Source organism: Amblyraja radiata, chromosome 35, assembly GCF_010909765.2.
Source record: "Amblyraja radiata isolate CabotCenter1 chromosome 35, sAmbRad1.1.pri, whole genome shotgun sequence".
NCBI classification, from domain to species: Eukaryota; Metazoa; Chordata; class Chondrichthyes; order Rajiformes; family Rajidae; genus Amblyraja; species Amblyraja radiata.
Window position 1 is genome coordinate 4715698 of NC_045990.1, and position 21067 is coordinate 4736764.

At 46.9% G+C, this 21067-nt stretch overlaps 2 protein-coding genes across 2 annotated transcripts in view; one reads left to right on the forward strand and one right to left on the reverse strand.

The window, feature by feature from the left end:
• Positions 1 to 1447: 1447 nt before the first annotated feature.
• nacc1 (nucleus accumbens associated 1) lies at positions 1448 to 20412 on the reverse strand. Its single transcript, XM_033050752.1, has 6 exons — positions 20247 to 20412; positions 13280 to 14116; positions 7491 to 7667; positions 7251 to 7356; positions 5772 to 5869; positions 1448 to 1854 (listed from the first exon to the last, which is right to left on the reverse strand). The coding sequence occupies exons 2-6, from the start codon at positions 14088 to 14090 to the stop codon at positions 1592 to 1594; spliced, it is 1455 nt and encodes a 484-aa protein (XP_032906643.1). The 5' UTR covers positions 14091 to 14116; positions 20247 to 20412; the 3' UTR covers positions 1448 to 1591.
• Positions 5870 to 21067, forward strand: part of trmt1 (tRNA methyltransferase 1) — a 39568-nt gene continuing 24370 nt past the window's right edge. Inside the window, exon 1 of the mRNA XM_033050748.1 lies at positions 5870 to 5874. The gene's annotated coding sequence lies outside the window, so the exon portion shown is untranslated. The remainder of the gene's footprint in view (positions 5875 to 21067) is intronic.

Here is a 21067-nt window from a genome sequence, read left to right on the forward strand (position 1 = left end):
TTAAAACAACTTGTTAACTTAAAATATGCTCGTTTTTTATAAAACACAAAAAAGACTAATTTGATTTAAGGAAATATGTTCATGATAGAAGCTAGAGAATGCACCAATCTTTGAGACTGATCGTACAGAAACAAAGTGGATAATCCACCTACAGTCGACACTGAAATCCCATTATTTGCCCGGTTATATATATATTTTTCTAATACCTTGACATGCTTTTTGTTAATTGGACTTGCAGCAATACAGAGTTTGGGTTAATGAACGAACAATGCAGGTACATGATCTAATGATCCAGAGTTAGGACTTCAAATCTCACCATGGAAGCTAGGGGATTTGGGATTCAGTGTGAAATAAATTTGGAACGAAAAGTTAGAATCGATTACGGTCGCCTTGAAAACCAGAGCATTGCCAAAAAGATTCGTGGGGGGGGAAGTAAATCTGCCATCCTTGCTCACTTGTGGCTTACAATCACTTTAAGAGCAATCGTGGATAAGTGTTAAATGCTGCTTTGCTAATTATACCCTCATGCGGTGAGCATCTGCAGGGATTTATAGAGGGCGAAGAGAAGGAAACATAGCGAATGAAGGAGTCTGAAAAGAATTTAATGGGATGTGTTGTGGCAAGAAATCAGTGGGGAGGTAATAATGAAAAAAAAAAAAAAGGTTTCCAGGGAAGATGACTCACTCAAACCTATTGGTGAAACACAAAGGCGCATCTCCAAATCAAGTTACATGCTTTAGCAGAGAAATTCTGTGGAAGGAACAATGCAACAAAACCCCTCATCTGCACTAACTCAGACGAACGTTAAATAAAACGAAGCAGCAATCTCAGTGTGTGAAGTCTGCCCTTACTCGCTAGTTAAAACTCTATTCAACGAGAGCTGCTAGACAGTTCACAAAGGGTTAAAAGTTATTGCAAATGCGATAAAAAGCCGTCTGAAAAAAAAAATCCTTCAATGTAGTAGCTTAGTGAGTCTACCATTAAATATTATCATAGTGTTGATTTAGTAAAACAATCAAAAAAAATGTACGAGACACAAAGTTTGCGCCAATCTCCGATTTCCCCCGCAAACTCGTAACAGTGTCACCTTCAAATCTTTAGATGGGGAGAGGGGAGGGGAGGGCCGGGAAACCAAGCTGGAAGTTGGAAGTGTAACGGTCTTCATTTTGGACAGGATTCCTCAACCGATTAATCTAGGCTGCAAGATTTCAGGGTTCAACCTAGGCCAAATCTGGAGGCGATCGGCCGACCGTTTAGCAAGTGCTCCCTCCCACCCACGACCCACGGAATTGTGCAACATGTAAACTCTAGCAGGAGCCTGCCCCCTTCCCCCCCTCCCCCACATTCACATCTTGAAGACTCACTGATGCAGAATAAATAGGTTCTTTGTTGTTGTTGCTGCTTCTGATGCTGCTTCTGATGCTGCTTGTGTGTGTGTGTGTGTGTGTGTGTGTGTGTGTGTGTGTGTGTGTGTGTGTGTGTGTGTACGCGCGTGTGTCAAGTCGCCAGGTCGCTTTCCATTCTCCACTTCATGAGTCATTCTAGGTTGAACCCTGGATTTCGACACCTCCTGGTCAGATCTTTCTCGCCATTAGGCCGACTCCAGGGAAGAGCCCGCCTCGCCGTCGTGGCTGGTGGCCTCGAAGCCCGGCTCTGCGTTCAGTACGTCCGACTCCAGGTTGAGCCCTGTGGTGTCCGAGATAAAGGAGTGGTAGGCGTCCCCTTCCACCTTCAGCAGCTTCAACTTGGGGATCCAGCTCTTGCGGACCACGCGGCGGGCATTGGTGCACATGTCCGCAGCTATGGCGTTCATCTCGCTCTCCTTGAAGTTGGGGGCGAAGCTCTGGCAGTAGACTGCGGATTAAACAGCAACAACGTTAGAGCATAGCCGCTCAATGGACATAGAAACATAGACAATAGGTGCAGGAGTAGGCCATTCAGCCCTTCGAGCCTGCACCGCCATTCGATATGATCATGGCTGATCATCCAACTCAGTATCCTGTACCTGCTTTCTCTCCATATCCCCTGAGCCCTTTAGCCACAAGGGCCACATCTAACTCCCTCTTAAATATAGCCAATGAACTGGCCTCAACTACTTTCTGTGGCAGAGAATTCCACAGATTCACCACTCTGTGTGAAAAAAAAAATTCTCATCTCGGTCCTAAAAGACTTCCCCCTTATCCTTAAACTGTGACCCCTTATTCTGGACTTCCCCAACATCGGGAACAATCTTCCTGCATCTAGCCTGTCCAACCCCTTAAGAATTTTGTACGTTTCTATAAGATCCCCCCTACTTCCTAGAGGCTGAAGACCATAGAGAGAGACACAAAGCACTGGAGTAACTCAGCGGGTCAGGCAGCATCACCGGAGAAAAGGAACAGGTGATGGTTCTGGTCGGGACCCTTCATCAGACGTTCTGACCCAAAAATTCATGGGAGAGTTAGATATAGCTCTTGCGGCTAACGGAATCAAGGGATATGGGGGAAAAAGCAGGAACAGGTTACCGATTCTGTCTGATCAGCCATGATCATATTGAATAGCGGTGCTGGCTCGAAGAGTCGAATGGCCTACTCCTGCATCTACTTTCTATGTTTCTATCCCTGCTTCAAGTTCCACTCCAGCACGTTCAACATTAAAAACTTACATTGTATAGGAAGGAACTGCTGATGCTCCCCTCTCCCATCGGGCAAAAGGTATAGAAGTGTGAAAACGCACACCACCAGATTCAGGGCCAGTTTCTACCCGACTGTTATCAGGTAACAGAATCATCCTACCACAACCAGAGAGCAGTGCTGAACTACTATCTACCTCATTGATGACCCGCAGACTATCCTTGATCGTACTTTGCTGGCTTTACCTTGCATTAAATGCTATTTCCTTATCATGTATCTGTACACTTTAAATGCATTGGTTGTATTCATGTATTGTCTTTCTGATGACAATAAGCTTTTCACTGTACCTCGGTACATGTGACAATAAACTAAACTGAACTGGTTTATACCGTAGAGAGAAACACAAAGTGCTGGAGTAACTCAGCGGATCAAACAGCATCTCTGGAGAGAAGGAACATGCGATATTTCTGGTCAGAACCCTTCGTCAGACATTCTGATCCAAAAAGTAACTTGTTCCTTTTCTCCAGGGATGTTGCCTGAGCCACTGAATTTCTCCAGCACTTTGTGTCTATTAAAACCGACATTACCACAACACTCAGGAAGTACAGCACTATTGAGCTGCCATTTTGCTCAATTAAACGTTACACAGAGAACTAATTTTCTCTCTCGGGTGAGCATTAAGAAATCTCAAATTGTGGAGTACAGAAGCAAATAAATAAATGATGGGTCTTTTTACCCAAACATTATGGGGGCACTGTATATGCCTCTATAAGATCCTCCTGTGCACCAAGGAACAAAGTCCAATCCTGCCCAACCTCTCCCTATAGCTGAGGCCCTCAAGCCCTGGCAACAGGACTTCTTTTAGCAAGGAGATGAGGAGTCATTTTAGTCAGAGGGTGATGAATCTGTGGAATACTTTGGCCAAGTCAGTGGATATTTTTAAGGCCGAGATAGATATATTCTTAATTAGTACAGGTGTCAGAGGTTACGGAAAAAAGGCAGGAGAATGGGGAAAGGAAGGAGAGATAGATCAGCAATGATTGAATGGCGGAGAAGACTTGATGGGCCGAATAGCCTAATTCTACTCCTATCCCTTATGACATCCTTGCATATAATTATAAACTTGGAAATGAAATTATTGTATCAGCAATGCTAACCTAGGCTATATTGTACTACTGGTTTGTATTCTGGTTTCTTCATGCTTTTGGGAAGGCAATCTGTTGTGCTTCCCCTGCTTGGCCAACAGGTGACTCCAAACCCATAGCAATGCGACTGCCTTTGTGTATCCCCACCTCCCAAAAGTGGCAATTACTTAGATAAATATATTGATTTAATTTTGGGATTAATTCAGCAAATTATCCAAAATATACTCGGCTCGCAAGAAAATCAATAAACAGTTAACACCAGGATGTTATGCCACCTTTGGACATAATGTTTCAACAAGATCAACTATCAATTGTCTTAACTCCAAAGCACACAAATTAAACATTTTATTTGTTTGCATTAGGACAAACTTCATCCCAGAAATTTGTCTAGCCAATCGCTTCTGGACCGACTCCAATTTTCTTTCACGAGTAATAGCCCTCGAGTTCATTCCAAGAGCTCTCCAGAGTAAAAAAAAAAAATCAAACTCGTGGTCAGCACGGAGAATGAACGTAGCGGGTACGTCGGAGCTCGGGGACGTCTCTTAGCGCTAACGGCAGGTACTCAGGGAGACTCACTAACGGCAGGTAAGCGCGGGAAGACTCGTGAAGATTTTTCAACTTGTTGGAAAATGTCCACGAGAGCCCCGAGTACCGACGAGCGGCCATTACCGTAAATCTCCGCGTTCGAATCAGGGCAAACTCGGGAGAGCTCTTGGAATGAACTTGTACCGTGGGACAGGGGTTTTAGGTAATTAAAATGACACTGCACTCCTGGTGCGGAGTCACTAACACACTGTACAATTGTAACAGCAACTCTCCACATATAGGCTAACTTTTGTCCTCCAACCCACACAGGATACAAAAGTTACAGAACACATAGATACCTCTTGACTCCACTCATATGTAATGTCCCTCCTTTTAGATTAGTTTAGAGATACAGCATGGAAACAGGCCCTTCAGCTCACCGAGTCTACACAACCACCGATCAGCCGCTCACACTAGTCTGAAGAAGGGTTTCGGGCCGAAACGTTGCCTATTTCCTTCGCTCCATAGATGCTGCTGCACCCGCTGAGTTTCTCCAGCATTTTGTGTACCAGCCGCTCACATTAGTTCTATGTCATCCCATTTTCTCATCTATGCCCTACACACTAGGGGGCAATCTTTATAGAGGCCAATTAATCTACAACCTGCATGTCTTCGGGATGTGGGAGGAAACTAGAGAACCTGATGGAAAAACATGCGGTCATGGGGAGAATGTGCAAACTCCACACAGACAGTAGCCGGGGTTGGGATTGAACTGGGACTCTGGCGTTGTGAGGCTGCAGCTATACAGCTGTGGCACTGCCCCACCCTATACAGTTAACAGCCTGCCTTTCGATTCCTCTTACTGAAGTGCAATGACCTCTCACTTCTCCACATTGAACTTCATCGCCAAGTTTTTCACCCACTCACTGAACCTATTTATACACTGTTGAAGAGTTCAATTATCCTCATCACAGCATGCTTGCATTTCATGCACTCCACCACTTCCTTCAAGTCAGCAATATAAATAGTAAATAATTGAAGCCTTGAATAATTGAAGTTTACAAGGATGTTGCCAGGGCTCAAGGGCCCCCAAGGTATCGAGAGAGGTTGAGTAGTCTAGGACTCTAGTCAGACTCTGAAAAAGGGTCTCGACCCAAAACATCACCCATTCCTTCTCTCCAGAGATGCTGCCTGTCCCGCTGAGTTACTCCAGCATTTTGGGTCTATCCGCAGTGTAAACCAGCATCTGCAGTTCCTTGCGTAGGAAGGAACTGCAGACGCTGGTTTAAACCGAAGATAGACACAAAATGCTGGAGTAACTCAGCGGGACAGTCTGAAGAAGGGTCTCTACCTGAAACATCACACGTTCCTTCTCTCCAGAGATGATACATGTCCCACTGAGTTATCCAGCCCTTTGTGTCTATCTGTAGTTCCTTCCTGGGCATCGTGGCAGTGTCGAGTGTGTAGAGTTTGCACCCACTGTACTCACTTTTTACAGCATTGAGAACCCGACTGTCCAAAGGCTTCCGGCTCGGGTCATTTGTGGAGGAACGGATTCCGGTGCCGCAGCTGTTTGCCAACGTGTTCCTGCGGTGAGAGAGGAAATGATCGGAAAGTCAAATCATTCCACAATAAAAATTGCTTTGAACTGCAGGGCTCCTTCAGAACATTTCGTTTGGTTTAGGTTTGGAGATACAGTACAGCGCAGAACCCAGCCCTTCGGCCCATCAAAGTCCGCACCGACCAGCGATCCCCGCACATTAACACTACCCTGCACACACTAGGGACAGTTTTTTACATTTATACCCAAGCCAATTAACCTGCAACCTGCACGTCTTTGGAGTGCGGGAGGAAACCGAAGATCTCGGAGAAAACCCGCGCAGGTCATGGGGAGAACGTACAAACTCCGTACAGACAGCACCCGTAGGCGGGATCGAATCCGGGTCTCTGGCGCTGTGAGGCAGGAGCTCTACCGCTGCGCCAACATGCCACCAAGATGGTGACATTTTGATGCCCTTTCTTCTGGAAAAATTGGGATGAAATTGCTTCCCATTCCCTGTTGGTGACTTTTTTTTGCACGTAGACATTGGGATGAAATTGCTATGATATTCCCAATCCTCTTCCATCTCCTGCCTTTACCCTCATTTCCATCCATGAAAGTTAGGAACTAGTTTCAAGGGAAATGCATACACCTCCTGCACTCATAGTCATTGTGTGCTAAATGAAACATTTCCGAGTGCAAGGGCAACTGATAAATATGCAAAGTATGGAGGCATCGCTGTATAATTGAACCAGTAGGCCAGGGATGTGGATTATTGATCAATAGACATGACCGCATTATCTAGAAACATTTTAATTAATGTTATACACAAAACTAGTCAGTATTAGTGACCACTAGTTACAGTAATGTAAAACTCATTATGGAACTCATCTGACTTAAATGCGACTTCAGACCCGCAATGGTGAGACAGTTTTATTTCTGAAAGAATCTATCATGCCCTTCAGATCAAGGATAACTAGTGATGGAAAATAAAAGTTAGCCTTTTAAAAAATGCCCCTGATATTAAAGTGGCATTTTCAGAATGATTTGAGATCTTTAGCCTAATCTTTCATATGTAGGGAAGAAATGCAGATGCTGGTTTATACCAAAGGTAGACACAGTGCAGGAGTAACTCAGAGGGTATGGCACTGTAAGGCAGCAACTCTACCGCTGTGCCCCCCTAATGTGTTCATTAACATTTACCAGTGCTGAGGAAAGTATTACTTTGTTTATCCCTCCGTGGAGCCTGCCTGACCCAGGCAATCAGTCCAAAGAAGGCCCCCAATCCAAAACGCCACCTATCCATGTTCTCCAGAAACGCTGCCTGACCCTCTGAGTTATTCCAGCACTGCTCGTCTCTATTTGTATAAACCAACACCTGTATTTCCTCGAATCTCCTGGAGAATTGTCTTTTGCTTCACTACTTACCGGTCAAAGAAGGATGCGAGCAACCTTCGGAGTAAGACTTTGTGGCGGGTTCCTGCACAGACGTGGCAATTCATTAACTGGGCTCGAGTGATGAACACGCTGGTTCCTGCCACGTACACAAACACAAGGACACAATCAGCAAGGCCAGGCATAAGAAGCGTCTGCGAGGGCAATGTGACTGAGCAGATGGCAGTGGAAGATGTTGCCCAGAGGGAACTGCACTTGGAAGGAGGACTGTACCTGTTACAAGCTCCAGCTTCTCTGTGGGGTCACCTGCCGCGTAGAGCTTGGGGTGACATAGGTTTCCGATCTGGGTGATCAGCTCGGCTGGCAACGCCGCCAGGTCCCTCCTCATCCTGACCCTCGACCGGGCATCTGTAGTCAGGTGGTCGGGCAGCGCGTCAACCCGCTCAGTCGCTGGCAAGAAAGCAACAAGATAAATCTGCCGATTAACAACCACAGGATGGGTAACTTGGCCGGTTAGCTTCCTAGGTCCACTCTGGTATTTATGCTCCACTCATACCTCTTCCTGCTTCATCTCACCTTTATTTCCTTTCCCCCCCGACTCTGTCTGAAGAAGGATCTCAAACCGAAACATCACCTATCCCTTCTCTCCAGAGATGCTGCCTGTCCTGCTGAGTTACTCCAGCATGTTGTGTCTATCACCCATTAACTTATTTTAATTAAAGGCCTAAATGCCGTTCGCCTCAACCCCATCATGTCCCATTACAACCATTGCTGGGTAGAGATTCACTCAAATTCCCCGCTGCAATTAGGAATGACTGACGTGCCACCAACATGCTACATGGTGTGACTTAGTTCTAATCTCCCCCAGCGAGGGCATTTGCCACCTATACGCTCACATAATAACAAACAATATGGAAACTCCTTGTACATAATCTGTGCATAATTGTGTTCTGTGCGTTGTCTGAATCCATGTGTCTTCAAAGCTACTGCAAGCATTTCATTGTACCCGTACCTCACAGTCCTTATGCATGACATCAAACTGAACCGGACATAATGGGCAGATATGTAGTACTAAAGGCAAGTTCTTCCCAGCTCTCCCACAGCCTACTGTCACCCCTCCCCTTTCCAGCTCTCCCACAGCTCACTGTCTCCGCCTCTTCCTTTCTTCTTCCCGCCCCCCCACATCAGTCTGAAGAAAGGTCTCGACCCGAAACGTCACCTATTCCTTCACTCCATAGATGCTGCCTCACCCGCTGAGTTTCTCCGGCAATTTTGTCTACCTAATACTAAAGCAGGGCTCGAAATTAACGGTTGCCCGGGTGCCATTGACCACTCAAAGTGCCGCCGGGCAACCTAAATGGCGAGTCATTTTGCCCGGCTTGGCAACCAGATACTGGTTTGTACAGAAGATAGACACAAAAAACTGGAGTAACTCCGCGGGTCAGGCAGCATCTCTGGAGAAAAGGAAAGCGATGTTTTGTGTCCGTGGTGACGGCTGTATTGCGTGGGAAAGATACTAGATGCGCGGTGACAAAGGGTCGAAGCGAATGACGGCCCCCGAACAGCGGCTCCATCTCCTCCTCCTCCAGCACCCCGCCCGCCCTGATAAGGGCCGCTGCCTGCAAACCCGCTAACGGCGCACTTTCAAAACAAACCCTCCCGCACGCTGAGGCCGGGAGGAGGGAGGGAGGGGGAGGCCTCGGCATGCGGTAGGGTTTGTTTTGAAAGTGCGCCGTTAGCGGGTTTGCAAGCAGCGACCGCTATCAGGGAGGAGGAGGTGATGAAGCCGCTGCTGCTGCTGCGCGGGACCCGTCATTCGCTCCGACACTTCTGAAGCAGCTGCACCATAGATCCTTCAGCTGTAGGATCTTTGAGCTGCACCGCTCGGCCCCGCACCTTGCTGTTGGCTGGCAGAGGAGGGAGGCGGTGGCGAGGAATTCCCAACGGCCAAGGCAGCGGGCGATTTTGTCCGAGGAGCGCTGACCCTCCTTCCTCCATACCTCGCCCCCCTTCTCTCTCTCTCTCTCTCTTGTACGCCCCCTCCACCCCCCCCCCCCCTTATCCTGGGACCCCTCCAGCACTGATCCCCATTCCCGCCTCTATTCAGAACTCACTGACATCCCCTGTGCTCCCCTTCCCCATCTCCCCCCCCAATCTATTCATCCTGTACTGATCACCCTATCCACCTCGCATTAATTCTCCTGCCACCACCCCCCCCCCCCCATCCATCCTACACCGGTTCCCCAATTCACCCTGTACTTACCCCTTTCCCATCCATCCTGCACTTCTCCTCCATCCATCCTGTACTAATCCACGCATTCATCCCGTACTGAACAACCCTCCATTTACCCTGCATCTTCCCCTCATTCATCTTGTAGTGTTCTCCCATTCATCCTGCACAGACCCTCCGATCCACACTGTACTGACTCCCCCCATTCATCCTGCGCTGATCTTCCCTCCCTCCCATCCATCCTGTACTGATCCTCCCATTCAAGAATGGGGGAGGAACAGTCTGAAGAAGGGTCTCGACCCGAAACGTTGCCTATTTCCTTTGCTCCATAGATGCTGCCTCACCCGCTAAGTTTCTCCAACACTTTTGTCTACCCCATCCATCCCGTACTGAACCCCCCCATTCAACACCACTGACATCCCCCGTGCTCTCCCCTCACAATTTTACCTACTCCAACCAACACGTACTAATTCACCTGCCTCAATCCATCCGTTCTGCACCGACTGTCTTCTAACCCATCATCTATCCACCCCGCACTGATTCACACACACACACACCCTCCCTGACCCTATTGTCTTGGAAATGTCTTCAGAGCGAACATTGACTATGTTTGATAATGGAATGCAATTAAATGTGTTTTAATTTTGGTATTTGAGTGGATTTGAGTATAGGAGCAGGGAGGTTCTACTGCAGTTGTACAGGGTCTTGGTGAGACCACACCTGGAGTATTGCGTACAGTTTTGGTCTCCAAATCTGAGGAAGGACATTATTGCCATAGAGGGAGTGCAGAGAAGGTTCACCAGACTGATTCCTGGGATGTCAGGACTGTCTTATGAAGAAAGACTGGATAGACTTGGTTTATACTCTCTAGAATTTAGGAGATTGAGAGGGGATCATATAGAAACTTATAAAATTCTTAAGGGGTTGGATAGGCTAGATGCAGGAAGATTGCTCCCGATGTTGGGGAAGTCCAGGACAAGGGGTCACAGCTTAAGGATAAGGGGGAAATCCTTTAAAACCGAGATGAGAAGAACTTTTTTCACACAGAGTGGTGAATCTCTGGAACTCTCTGCCACAGAGGGTAGTCGAGGCCAGTTCATGGGCTATATTTAAGAGGGAGTTAGATGTGGCCCTTGTGGCTAAGGGGATCAGAGGGTATGAAGAGAAGGCAGGTACGGGATACTGAGTTGGATGATCAGCCATGATCATATTGAATGGCGGTGCAGGCTCGAAGGGCCGAATGGCCTACTCCTGCACCTAATTTCTATGTTTCTATATAATTCCCAATGTTATTATTTGTTTTAATCCATAAAGATGGATTAATTAAATTGTGAACACGTGAAACAGTAAAACCGCAGTGTTCGATTGTCACTGCTACCGTTGACACGTTATTACAGAATTCATTTTAACGGCAAATCAATGCTCTTAATATGGAATATCAGTACTGTAGTTATTTAATGAGCAACATTCACAACTATACGTACGCATATATGTTACCATGGTCCAGGATTTATTGACACAGGTTGATCATACGCTGAATAATTCAACCACATTTTTGTTTGGAAGTGGAAAGAACTAATAGAAATTGCATTAAATGCAATGTGTAAAAAGAGTTGAGATACTGTCTTATAATTTTGCTGCATATCATTGTGGGATATATCATGTCTTGATTGGTGAATGTTTAGTTTGTGACTTTATTTGAAGCAGAAATAATATGTGAATGCTTCATGGAGTATAATTCCGACTGGTAACTACGCACTTCGTCCGAGCACATTATCGCACGCGTCATGCAAGCTATCTTAAATGACCACCTAAACTGTCATTTGGCAACCTAAAAAGCTGCCAAGGTTGCCCGGCTGGCAACAGGGAAAAAAGGTTAAGCGAGAGCCCTGTAAAGGCATGCTGAGTTTCATCTGGTGTTGCCAGAAAGAGTTATTAAACCAAGGCTCTTCTACTCTGAAGAAGGGTCTCCACCCAAAACGTCACCCATTCCTTCTCCCCAGACATGCTGCCAGTCCTGGTGAGTTCAACATATTGTGTCGCTTTTCTACTTTCTACTGTAGGTGGACATTAAATATTCCATGGCTCTATCATGTAGAAGAACAGGAGAGTTCATCCTGTCCGACATTTATTTCCTGTCCGATATCGCACGCAAAAAAAAAAAAAGATCTCTTGCTGTTTGTGGGAGTTTACTGCGAACAAGCCGGTCTCTGTGCTGTAGACTGAGCAACTGTGGGGTGGCACAGGATATTGCCGCTCCCTCATAGCACCAGGGAACCAAGTTCCATCCCGACATTGGGTGCTGTCTGTGCGGAGTTTGCATAAACTCCCTGGGACAGTGCGGGTTTCCTCCGGGTGCCCAGGATTCCCCCCACATCCCAAAGACGTGCGGGTTTGCAGGTTAATGGGCCTCTGTAAAAAATTGTCCCGATAGTAGATGAAAAGGTGGGATAACATAGAACTAGTGTGAAAGGGTGATCAATGGTGGGCGCAGGCGCAGTGGGGTCTGTTTCCGTGCTGCATCTTTAAAACTAAAATCAGTGACCCCACTGAGAACATTTCATTTTGGATGGCCCAAGTTTGGGAAATGTGCTGGAGGAAAGCAAGACTTATGGCTTCTGTTTCTTGTGGAAAGTCCTTTCAAGAGAGTGCCTGCCGAGAGAGGCTGTGCATCTCTGTGAAGTGGTATTTCTCTCCAATGCCTTCTCTCCATGTAATAAACAACCTAATTCCCAGGTCTAAAAGCTTATACAGACCTCCATTTTCACTGAGACACGGCCTTGATTTACATAGTGTGGTCAACCCTGAACAGAGGGACATGTGGATTTGAATGGCGCCCATTGCATGCAAGAGGTCTATACGATCGAAGAGAAGCAGAGAAAGGAAGAATGTCTACATGGAGGGACTCTGTTGCTCTGCATCCTCCTCCATCAGCCATTGTTGTGCAGTGCAAACCTGTGCCAGTTTCCCCACAAGGAATTCTAAAGTTCTTTCAAAGAAACAATTGCTTTGAACTGTAAGTTACAACAACACAAGCTTTTCTAACTGGTGAGTGCAGGATGCATTCCTTCCCTGTGTAGGAAAGAACTGCAGATGCTGGTTTAAATCGAAGGTAGACACAAAATGCTGGAGGAACTCATGGGGACAGGTAGCATCTCTGGAGAGAAGGAATGGGTGGCATTTCGGATCAAGACTCTTCTTCAGACTCCAGCATTTTAGAAACATAGAAAATAGGTGCAGGAGTAGGCCATTCGGCCCTTTGAGCCTGCATCGCCATTCAATATGATCATGGCTGATCATCCAACTCAGTATCCTGTACCTGCCCTCTCTCCATACCCCCTGATCCCTTTAGCCACATCTAACTCCCTCTTAAATATAGCCAATGAACTGGCCTCAACTACCTTCTGTGGCAGAGAATTCCACAGATTCACCACTCTCTGTGTGAAAAATGTTTTTCTCATCTTGGTCCTAAAAGATTTCCCCCTTGTCCTTAAACTGTGACCCCTTGTTCTGGACTTCCCCAACATCGGGAACAATCTTCCTGCTTCGAGCCTGTCCAACCCCTTAAGAATTTTGTAAGTTTCTATAAGATCCCCCCTCAATCTTCTAAATTCTAGCGATTTTGTGTCTATCTTGCATTTCTTCTCTGGTCTACTCGCATCAAACATCAGTGCTGTGATACAGCATTTTCTTCTGCAATAATTTGATACCAGCAGAAGTGGGTGTGTGTTCTTCCTGGTTGATAGAAGAAATGCTCAACATTTCTGGCATCCCCCCTTGCCCCCATTCCAATGTACGTCTGTGGAACCAAGACAGATTGCTTGTTGCTTACCTGGCTGTCCTACATTCATCATGCTGTACATTGTGTACATGTTACAGATCTGCCTGTAGTGCTCCTCAGTCATGTCTTCACTGCCCTCCTCCTCCTCGTCCTCTTCATTCTGGTAGGAGTTGGGGCTGTCGCTGGTGTAGGCACTGGAGGTGCCGGGGCTGGTGCGGTCCGCGCTGCCCCCACAGCTCTGTTGCCGCCCCGCGTGGGAGACGCGCTGGTGCTTGGAGCCCACGCTGCCGTTGCCTTCCCGCGGCCCGCTGTCCCACAGCCGCTTGCCGATGGGGGTGAACTGGATGGAGTCCGACTCGGCTTGCTCCGTCTTGACCCGCGACACCAGCGAGAGGGGAGTGGCCGCGAGAGAGCGGGGCGGCTGGGCGGGGCTGGGGGGCTCAGACGCCGTCTCCTCCACCTGCAGCCCCTGCGAGTCGCACTGCGGCGAGCCGACCTTCAGGCAGAACTCCGTCTCCTTGTCCATGATCTGCTGGATCTGCAGGAAGCCGGCCGTGTACATCAGGAGGAACTGGTCGCCCATGTTCATGCTGAGCCTGCCCGTGTAGCAGAAGCTCAGGATCTGCTGGAAGGACTGCTGCTGGACAGCAGTGGGAAGCTCGAAGCTCGTGCAGTTATTGGAGCTGAAGAGATCCCGGAAGTAGGAGCTGCTGGCTGCCAGGACTGCACGATGAGCCTTGAAAGCCTGTCCCTTGACCACAATGGATACATCACAGTACAATCCCTGCAGCCGCTGCTCATTCAGACATTCCAGGATGTTGTTCCCAAAGTTCGGAATCTCCATCTGCAGGGTCTGAGCCATGATGTCCACTCAGCACACTGGTCTACCTGCCAGGATAAAAGAGGAGATTTAGTTTCTTGTTTTATGGTGTGGAAACTGGTCCTTCGCCCCCAAGTCCACACAAACCAGCGATCCCTGCACATTAACACAATTCTACACACACTAGGGACAATTTTTACATTTATACCAAAACCAGTTAACCGACAAACATGTGCGTCTTTGGAGTGTGGGAGGAAACCAAAGATCTCGGAGAAACCCCACAGTCACGGGGAGAATGTACAAACTCTGTACAGACAGCCCCGTAGTCAGGATCGAACCCGGGTCTCTGGCGCCGTGAGGCAGCAACTCTACCGATGCGCCACCGTGCCGCCCTCTTTCCTTTGAAAGAATTCTTAAATCAAGGCCATTCTCAGGTGAACGCAAAATCTTTCAGGGAACTATCTGAATAAAAGGAGATGGTGCAGCCACCACTGTTCCTTCCTGATATGTACCTCTCTACCAGCACTACTTCACAAAAAGTGAACTTGGTTGTTAACACCATAGTCTTTGTGTCAGCTTGCTGTGAATGCCTGTGCAATGACAACAACGTCCGCCCTACAGAAAGGAATCGCAGCCAAATCTAACCCTTCCATAGAAGAATATTGTTGGTCGTGTATCAATGGATTCCCAGCAAGTCGAGCTAAAACTACGTGATAAAAACACAAAGTGCTGGAGTAACGCAGCGGGTCAAGTAACATTCCTGGAGAACATGGATAGGCGACGATTTGGGTCGAGTCTTTTCTAGACAGATTTAGGGTGGGGGCAAGCGAGTTGGAAGATGGGAGGGCAGGACAAAGCCTGGCAGGTAATAGGTGAACAAAGGTGATGGGGGGGGAGGGGTTGATAAGCGGGTGGTTGGACAAAGGCCTGGAATGAAGAAATGGAAAGTGCAAGACGAAAGGATTGAAGTGCTGTATATTGTGAAGTCAGAGAAAGGAATGTAGAGGAGGGGGAGGGGGAGAAATATGTCCGAGTCCAGGTGGGGCACAAAGGAGGGGAGAACAAATGAGGGATATTGGTGGAGAAAGAGAGGGTGAGGGGAGGCTTGTCAGAGGTTACCCAAAACAAATTTTGAGATTATGCTAGAACTATGTACAATGCCAATTTGACCACAACTGTGTACTGATGCAGTTTAGGTCACCACATTATATGAAGAATGTGAAAGTGCTAGTGATACTGCAGAAGAGATTTATGGTGATGTTGCCACTATTGGAAAAAATGTGAAGGGAGGTTGGATAAATCATGGAGACAGGAGGAACTGCAGATATCATGATTGTTTTCTTTAGAATAGAGAAGGCCAAAACAAAATGATAGTCTACTGCGCAAAATTATTAGGTGGATGAAGTGGGGAAAAGCTAATTTATTTTAGCAGCAACATCAAAATTCAGGTGGCGTGGAATTAAAATAGTAGTGGCAGGATTATTGAGACAAAAAAAAAGTTTTCTCATTAGATGGTAGAAATATGGAACCTGCCGCAGAGGCAGCAAGGCTCAACACATTTTATAGTTGGATAAGCAGTGATCTATTGAGCAAGAACCTTGTGCTGGAACTCAGCGGGTCAAGCAGCATCTCACAGGAACATGGATAAGTGACGTTTCGGGTCGAGACTCTTCTTCAGATTGGAAAGTGGGCTTAAGGTCTCTTTCAAGTGATTTGGACATGGTCTGAATAGCTAACTTTATGCGACCATCTTCTCTTGGGCCATGCAACCCTTCACGTATGATAATCCAATTTCTTCATGTCTCCGGGTGAGAGAGGGTGGGAAGGAGAGGGTCTGTTAGCTGGGAAATCCTGGGCTCTCCCATCAGTTGGGTGCCTGTTGAAAATCCAACACCTCACGTGGTACCTCCTTCCTCGTCACATCATGAGAAATTGAATGCTCACTACAGGGGAAGAGTGGCTCCAAACACTCAGAAGAAGGGTCTCGACCCGAAACGTCACCCATTCCTTCTCTCCAGAGATGCTGCCTGTCCCGCTGAGTTACTCCAGCATTTGTGTCCTTCTTCTCTGCCATTGACCTCTGCTCCTTACTTACTGGCCTCAATGAATGAGCAGTTACAACCTGCTATAAAGATGTTGTGAAGGATTACATTGTGGGGGCATAATGCTTAAGTTACTAAATGAGCGAACAAGGTGGCCTGAACTAATGTTGTAGAGATGGGAGTTCAAATCCTAGCACCACAGCTCAGAGTCTTACAGCATGGAAACAGGCCCTTCTGCCGAACTTGCCCACACAGACCAACATATCCCATCTACACTAGTCCCACCTACTAATGTTTGGCCCATCTCCCTCTAAACCTGTCCAATCCATGTACCTGTCTAAATGTTTCTTAAACGTTGCGGTAGTACCTGCCTCAACTACTTCCAGCTCGTTCCATACACCCACCACCCTTTGTGTGAAAAAGCTACCCCTCCAGTTCCTACTAAATCTTTCACCCCTCACCTAAAACCTATGTCTTCTTTTTCTCGATCCCCTACGAATCCCCACAGCTAGGGGGGGGGGAATTAAATAAATCGTAAGTTTAAATGCTCATCAGTAACCCTACTGAAATGCAAGAATACAGAATTTATCTGGTTTGGTCATGTCCTTTAGAGAAGCAAAAGTGTTGTCCTTACACAATCTAACTCCAGATCAACAGAAAAGTTAGCCTACTCAAACTGCTCTCTGAAATGCCCACAGACCACTCAGTTGAAGGGATATTAGAGAACAATGTGAAATGCTGAATCTTGCCAACACCCACATCTAAAGAATAAATATACCAGTAAAATTCTCAGTTTACCCCACAGTTAAAGTCGTGCATACAAATATACACTAGGTGGCATAGGCTGGGAGGCAGATGCCAGTGGAATTGTACTTCTGCATGGGGTTAGAATCTTTCCAGGTGGGATTCAATTGGGATAACAAATTGCAAGATTGTTTTAAGAGACAAAAGGCTACAAAAATAATTTTCAGTTGACAATACCATTCCGATTTCTCCCTCATAATTAAAAACTAAGAAAAGGGGGATATAATACTGACTGCAATAATCATGCAAGAAGCTATTTCAGTATAAAGTTTCAGACAGATTACATGTGCTTTGCTAACTTTGGTATGCCTCAATGTGAGGAGGTTTCCTAATGTGAAAATTCAAAGGTTTAGTTCAAAGATAAACAAAATGCTGGAGTAACTCAGCAGAACAGGCAGCATCTCTTGAGAGAAGGAATGGGTAACATTTTGTGTCAAGACCCTTCTTAAAACTGCAGTTCCTTCCTACACTAAAGGTTTAGTTTAGAGCTACTGCGTGGAAACAGGTCCTTCGACCCACCGACTCTGCACACTAACACTACCCTACACACACTATTAACAATTTAACCAAAGACAATTAGCTTATAAACCTGTATGCCTTTGAAGTGTGGGAGAAAACTGGAGTACCCGGAGAAAACTGGAGTCCACGCAGGTCAGGGGAGAACTTACAAACTTTGTACAGACAGTTAACTCAAGCTCAGTTAACAGCTGAGTTACCCCAGCATTTTGTGTCTATCTTTGGTTTAAACCAGCATCTACAGTTCCTTCCTACACATAGAACTAGTGTGACCGGGTGATCGATTGCCAGCGTAGACTCAATGGGTTGAAGGGCCTGTTTCCATACTGTATCTTTGAATTAAACTATTTCAATTAATTGGGGCATTCAAGTTCAGGGGCATGGTCTAAAAACTGAAGCCAGGCATTTACAAAAGGTGGGAAACATGGCTGCAGGCACAGTGCCATTGAAATATTGAATCCTCTTCCACAAATGAAATCAAAATTGAGATCATTGTAAATATGACGTGAATTGAGAATTACCAGTCTAAAGTGTGGGTAAAACAGGTATATAGAGTTAGGTGCTATGTTAGGCTCAGTCTCATGGGATAGCTTAAGGGGGAATTAATGTTTTTTTCTTAGCTTTCTAGTCAAAATGATTTATTTTACTGTTCCACACATATGATTTCTTCTAGCCAATCTTTAAATTTAACGCCTACAAATAGCTGGGTGCAGATTTCCAGAATCCACGACTGATTAGACAAAGATCTCAGATCTCATTCAAGTTCCATGGATCTGTACAGGATTCTCGGGTGAATTAACATCATTCAAAGTTTTCATTTTTATTTTAAAAAAGAACCCCAGAGGTATTGCTTGACTCACACATTAAATAAGAGATTTTTAAAACATAATACCATTCCCAAGGTTCATATCTTTTTTTCCTTTCACTGCATTTGAAATTAGTTTTGATTGGGGCCCTGTCAAATCTCTCAGCATTATATTGCAAAACAACTTTACCATGACATACAAAACAAATCTCTTAAAAGAGAAACATATCTGTTCAGGGTTACTCCAGCATTGCATGTCTAACATAGAAATAAAAGGTAGAAAATGCAAGAAATATTCAGTTGCATTTGTGCAGAAAGAAAATCACAAGGACCGATAAATCAGATGATGGATCATCAATTATAGATTCATAGAGTGATACAACATGGAAACATGCCCTTCACCCCAACTTCTCCATACTAGTCAACATGGCCCAGCAACACTAGTCCCACCTACCAGCATTTGGTCCATATCCCTCCAAACCTCCAAGAATCCCATGTACCTAACTGCTTCTTAAATGCTGGGATAGTCCCTGCCTCAACTACCTCCTCCAGCAGCTTGTTCCATACACCCACCACCCTTTGTATGAAAACGTTACCCCTCAGATTCCTATTAAATCGTTTCCCTTTCACCTTAAACCGATGTCCTCTGGTCCTCGATTTGCCTATTTTCCTTACCACCAATCTTTCCTCATTTGTCACATGCAAATCAAGTTATAGACAAGTTCATGCCAATTCTAACTGGTCTTAAAATAGCCTCAACAATCCAATTATAATTTCTGCTAACATTGAATTAGTAAATGGCAAAGCATGCTCACATTAAACAATTCATTCATTTCCTCAATCAAGTATTGAATATTTATAACTTGGAAAATGTTTTCTCATAAGCAAATTTAAAATACTGCCCTACAATGACTAGACCTCAAGAAAAAAAGCAGTACTTTTACTTTTTTAAGGAGGGAACGTAGTCTAATTTATCACATGCAAATCAAGTTGTAGACAACAAGTTAGTGCCAATTCTAACTGGTGTTAAATACACTCAACAATCTATTTATAATTTCTGCTAACATTGAACTAGTAAATGACAAAGCATGTTCACACAGGAGCAGTTCTTCCATCATTTTGTGCTGGTTTGTCTATTATTTTTCCATTAAATGATTAAAGTATTCACTTAAAGTAAAGTACAGTGAGGAGGGGGGCACAGTTGTAGTCTCCGTGGTATTTTGTGTGGGGGGGGAGTGCAGGTGCAGAGTTTTGCTGCAGCTTTGAAGTTTTGTTGGTGTTCGAAAGGGGCCCATCCCCCCACCCAACTCCACAAGCCCCAAACACACACACACACACAGAGACACAAAGGGGACTGAATCCTTTTGGCCTTTCTTACAATCCACAGTTTTTTCTGAAATAATTTGAAAACTGCTCATCATTCTACCTACTTTTATCCAAATCATCGTATCTCGGTCTCAAACACACACAAAGGGGGCTGAATCCTTTTAACCTTTCTTACCATCTACAGCTTCTTCAATACCAGTTTTTTTTTTAATCATTTGAAAACTTGATTAACAGACTACCAACACTTCCATCCAAATCATATATCAGTCCCAAACACACACACACACACACAAAGGGGGCCGAATCCTCTTTATCTCTTTTGAGATTCACAGCTTCTTCAACACCAGTTTTAAGTTAATCATTTGAAAACTTGATTATTATTCTTCCTACACTTTTATCGAAATGATCATATCTCAGTCCCAAACACACACAAAGGGGCTGAATCTTGATCTTTCTGAAGATTCACAGCTTCTTCAACACCAGTTTTTAGTTGAACATTTGAGAACTACCTACACTTTCGTCACACATCCTCATATCTGGGTCCCAAACACACACACACACACACAAAGGGGGTAGAAGCGCCCAGAGGATGGGGGGAGTGAAGCGGCCCCAGGGGCCAGCTCAGGGTACAAGCCAGGGCTCCAGGAGTGGTGGGTGCAGGGCGTGAGGGCCGGGCGGGCCCGACTGCTCAGGGAACTAACTCACCGCAGTCTCTCCCAGTGTCCGCCAGCAGACTCTCAGCAACAGCCGCCATTCATCGCCAGGACGGCGAGCGCCTAGCAACCGAGCGCATCGAACGGCGACCTTTCAACCCGAGGCGGCCGCAGCCGAGCTGCCGAGCGCATCGAGCGGCTGCCGAGCCGAGCCCCGCCCCCTCCCCCATCCCCTCCCCGCGGGAACGTCACTCAGACACGCCCCTCCCCCTCCCCGCGGGAACGTCACTCAGCTCCGCCCCTCCCCCTCCCCGCGGGAACGTCATTCAGCCCCGCCCCCTCCCCGCGGGAACGTCACTCAGCCCGCCCCCTCCCCGCGGGAACGTCACTCAGACACGCCCCTCCCCCTCCCCGCGGGAACGTCACTCAGCCCCGCCCCCTCCCCGCGGGAACGTCACTCAGCCCCGCCCCCCCATCCCCTCCCCGCGGGAACGTCACTCAGACACGCCCCTCCCCCTCCCCGCGGGAACGTCTCTCAGCCCCTCCCCCTCCCCGCGGGAACGTCACTCAGCCCCGCCCCTCCCCGTGGGAACGTCCCTCAGCCCCTCCCCCTCCCCGCGGGAACGTCACTCAGCCCCTCCCCCTCCCTCCCCGCGGGAACGTCACTCAGCCCCTCCCCCTCCCCGCGGGAACGTCACTCAGCCCCGCCCCTCCCCCTCCTCGTGGGAACCTCACTCAGTCCCACCCCCTCCCCCTCCCTCGTGGGAACGTTCCTCAGCCCCTCCCCCTCCCCGCGGGAACGTGACATACCCGCCCCTCCCCCTCCTCGTGGGAACGTCACTCAGCCCCTCCCCCTCCCCGCGGGAAAGTCAC

Bases quoted from the DNA above. Each gene is read 5' to 3' on its own strand.
- nacc1 (XM_033050752.1), bottom strand. From the start codon at position 14,090: ATGGCTCAGACCCTGCAGATGGAGATTCCGAACTTTGGGAACAACATC. The intron at 5,870-7,250 runs GTAAGTAGTGAA...CTCTCACCGCAG, and splicing joins CTCGCATCCTTCTTTGACCG to GAACACGTTGGCAAACAGCT. The intron at 1,855-5,771 runs GTGAGTACAGTG...TTTAATCCGCAG, and splicing joins GGTTCTCAATGCTGTAAAAA to TCTACTGCCAGAGCTTCGCC.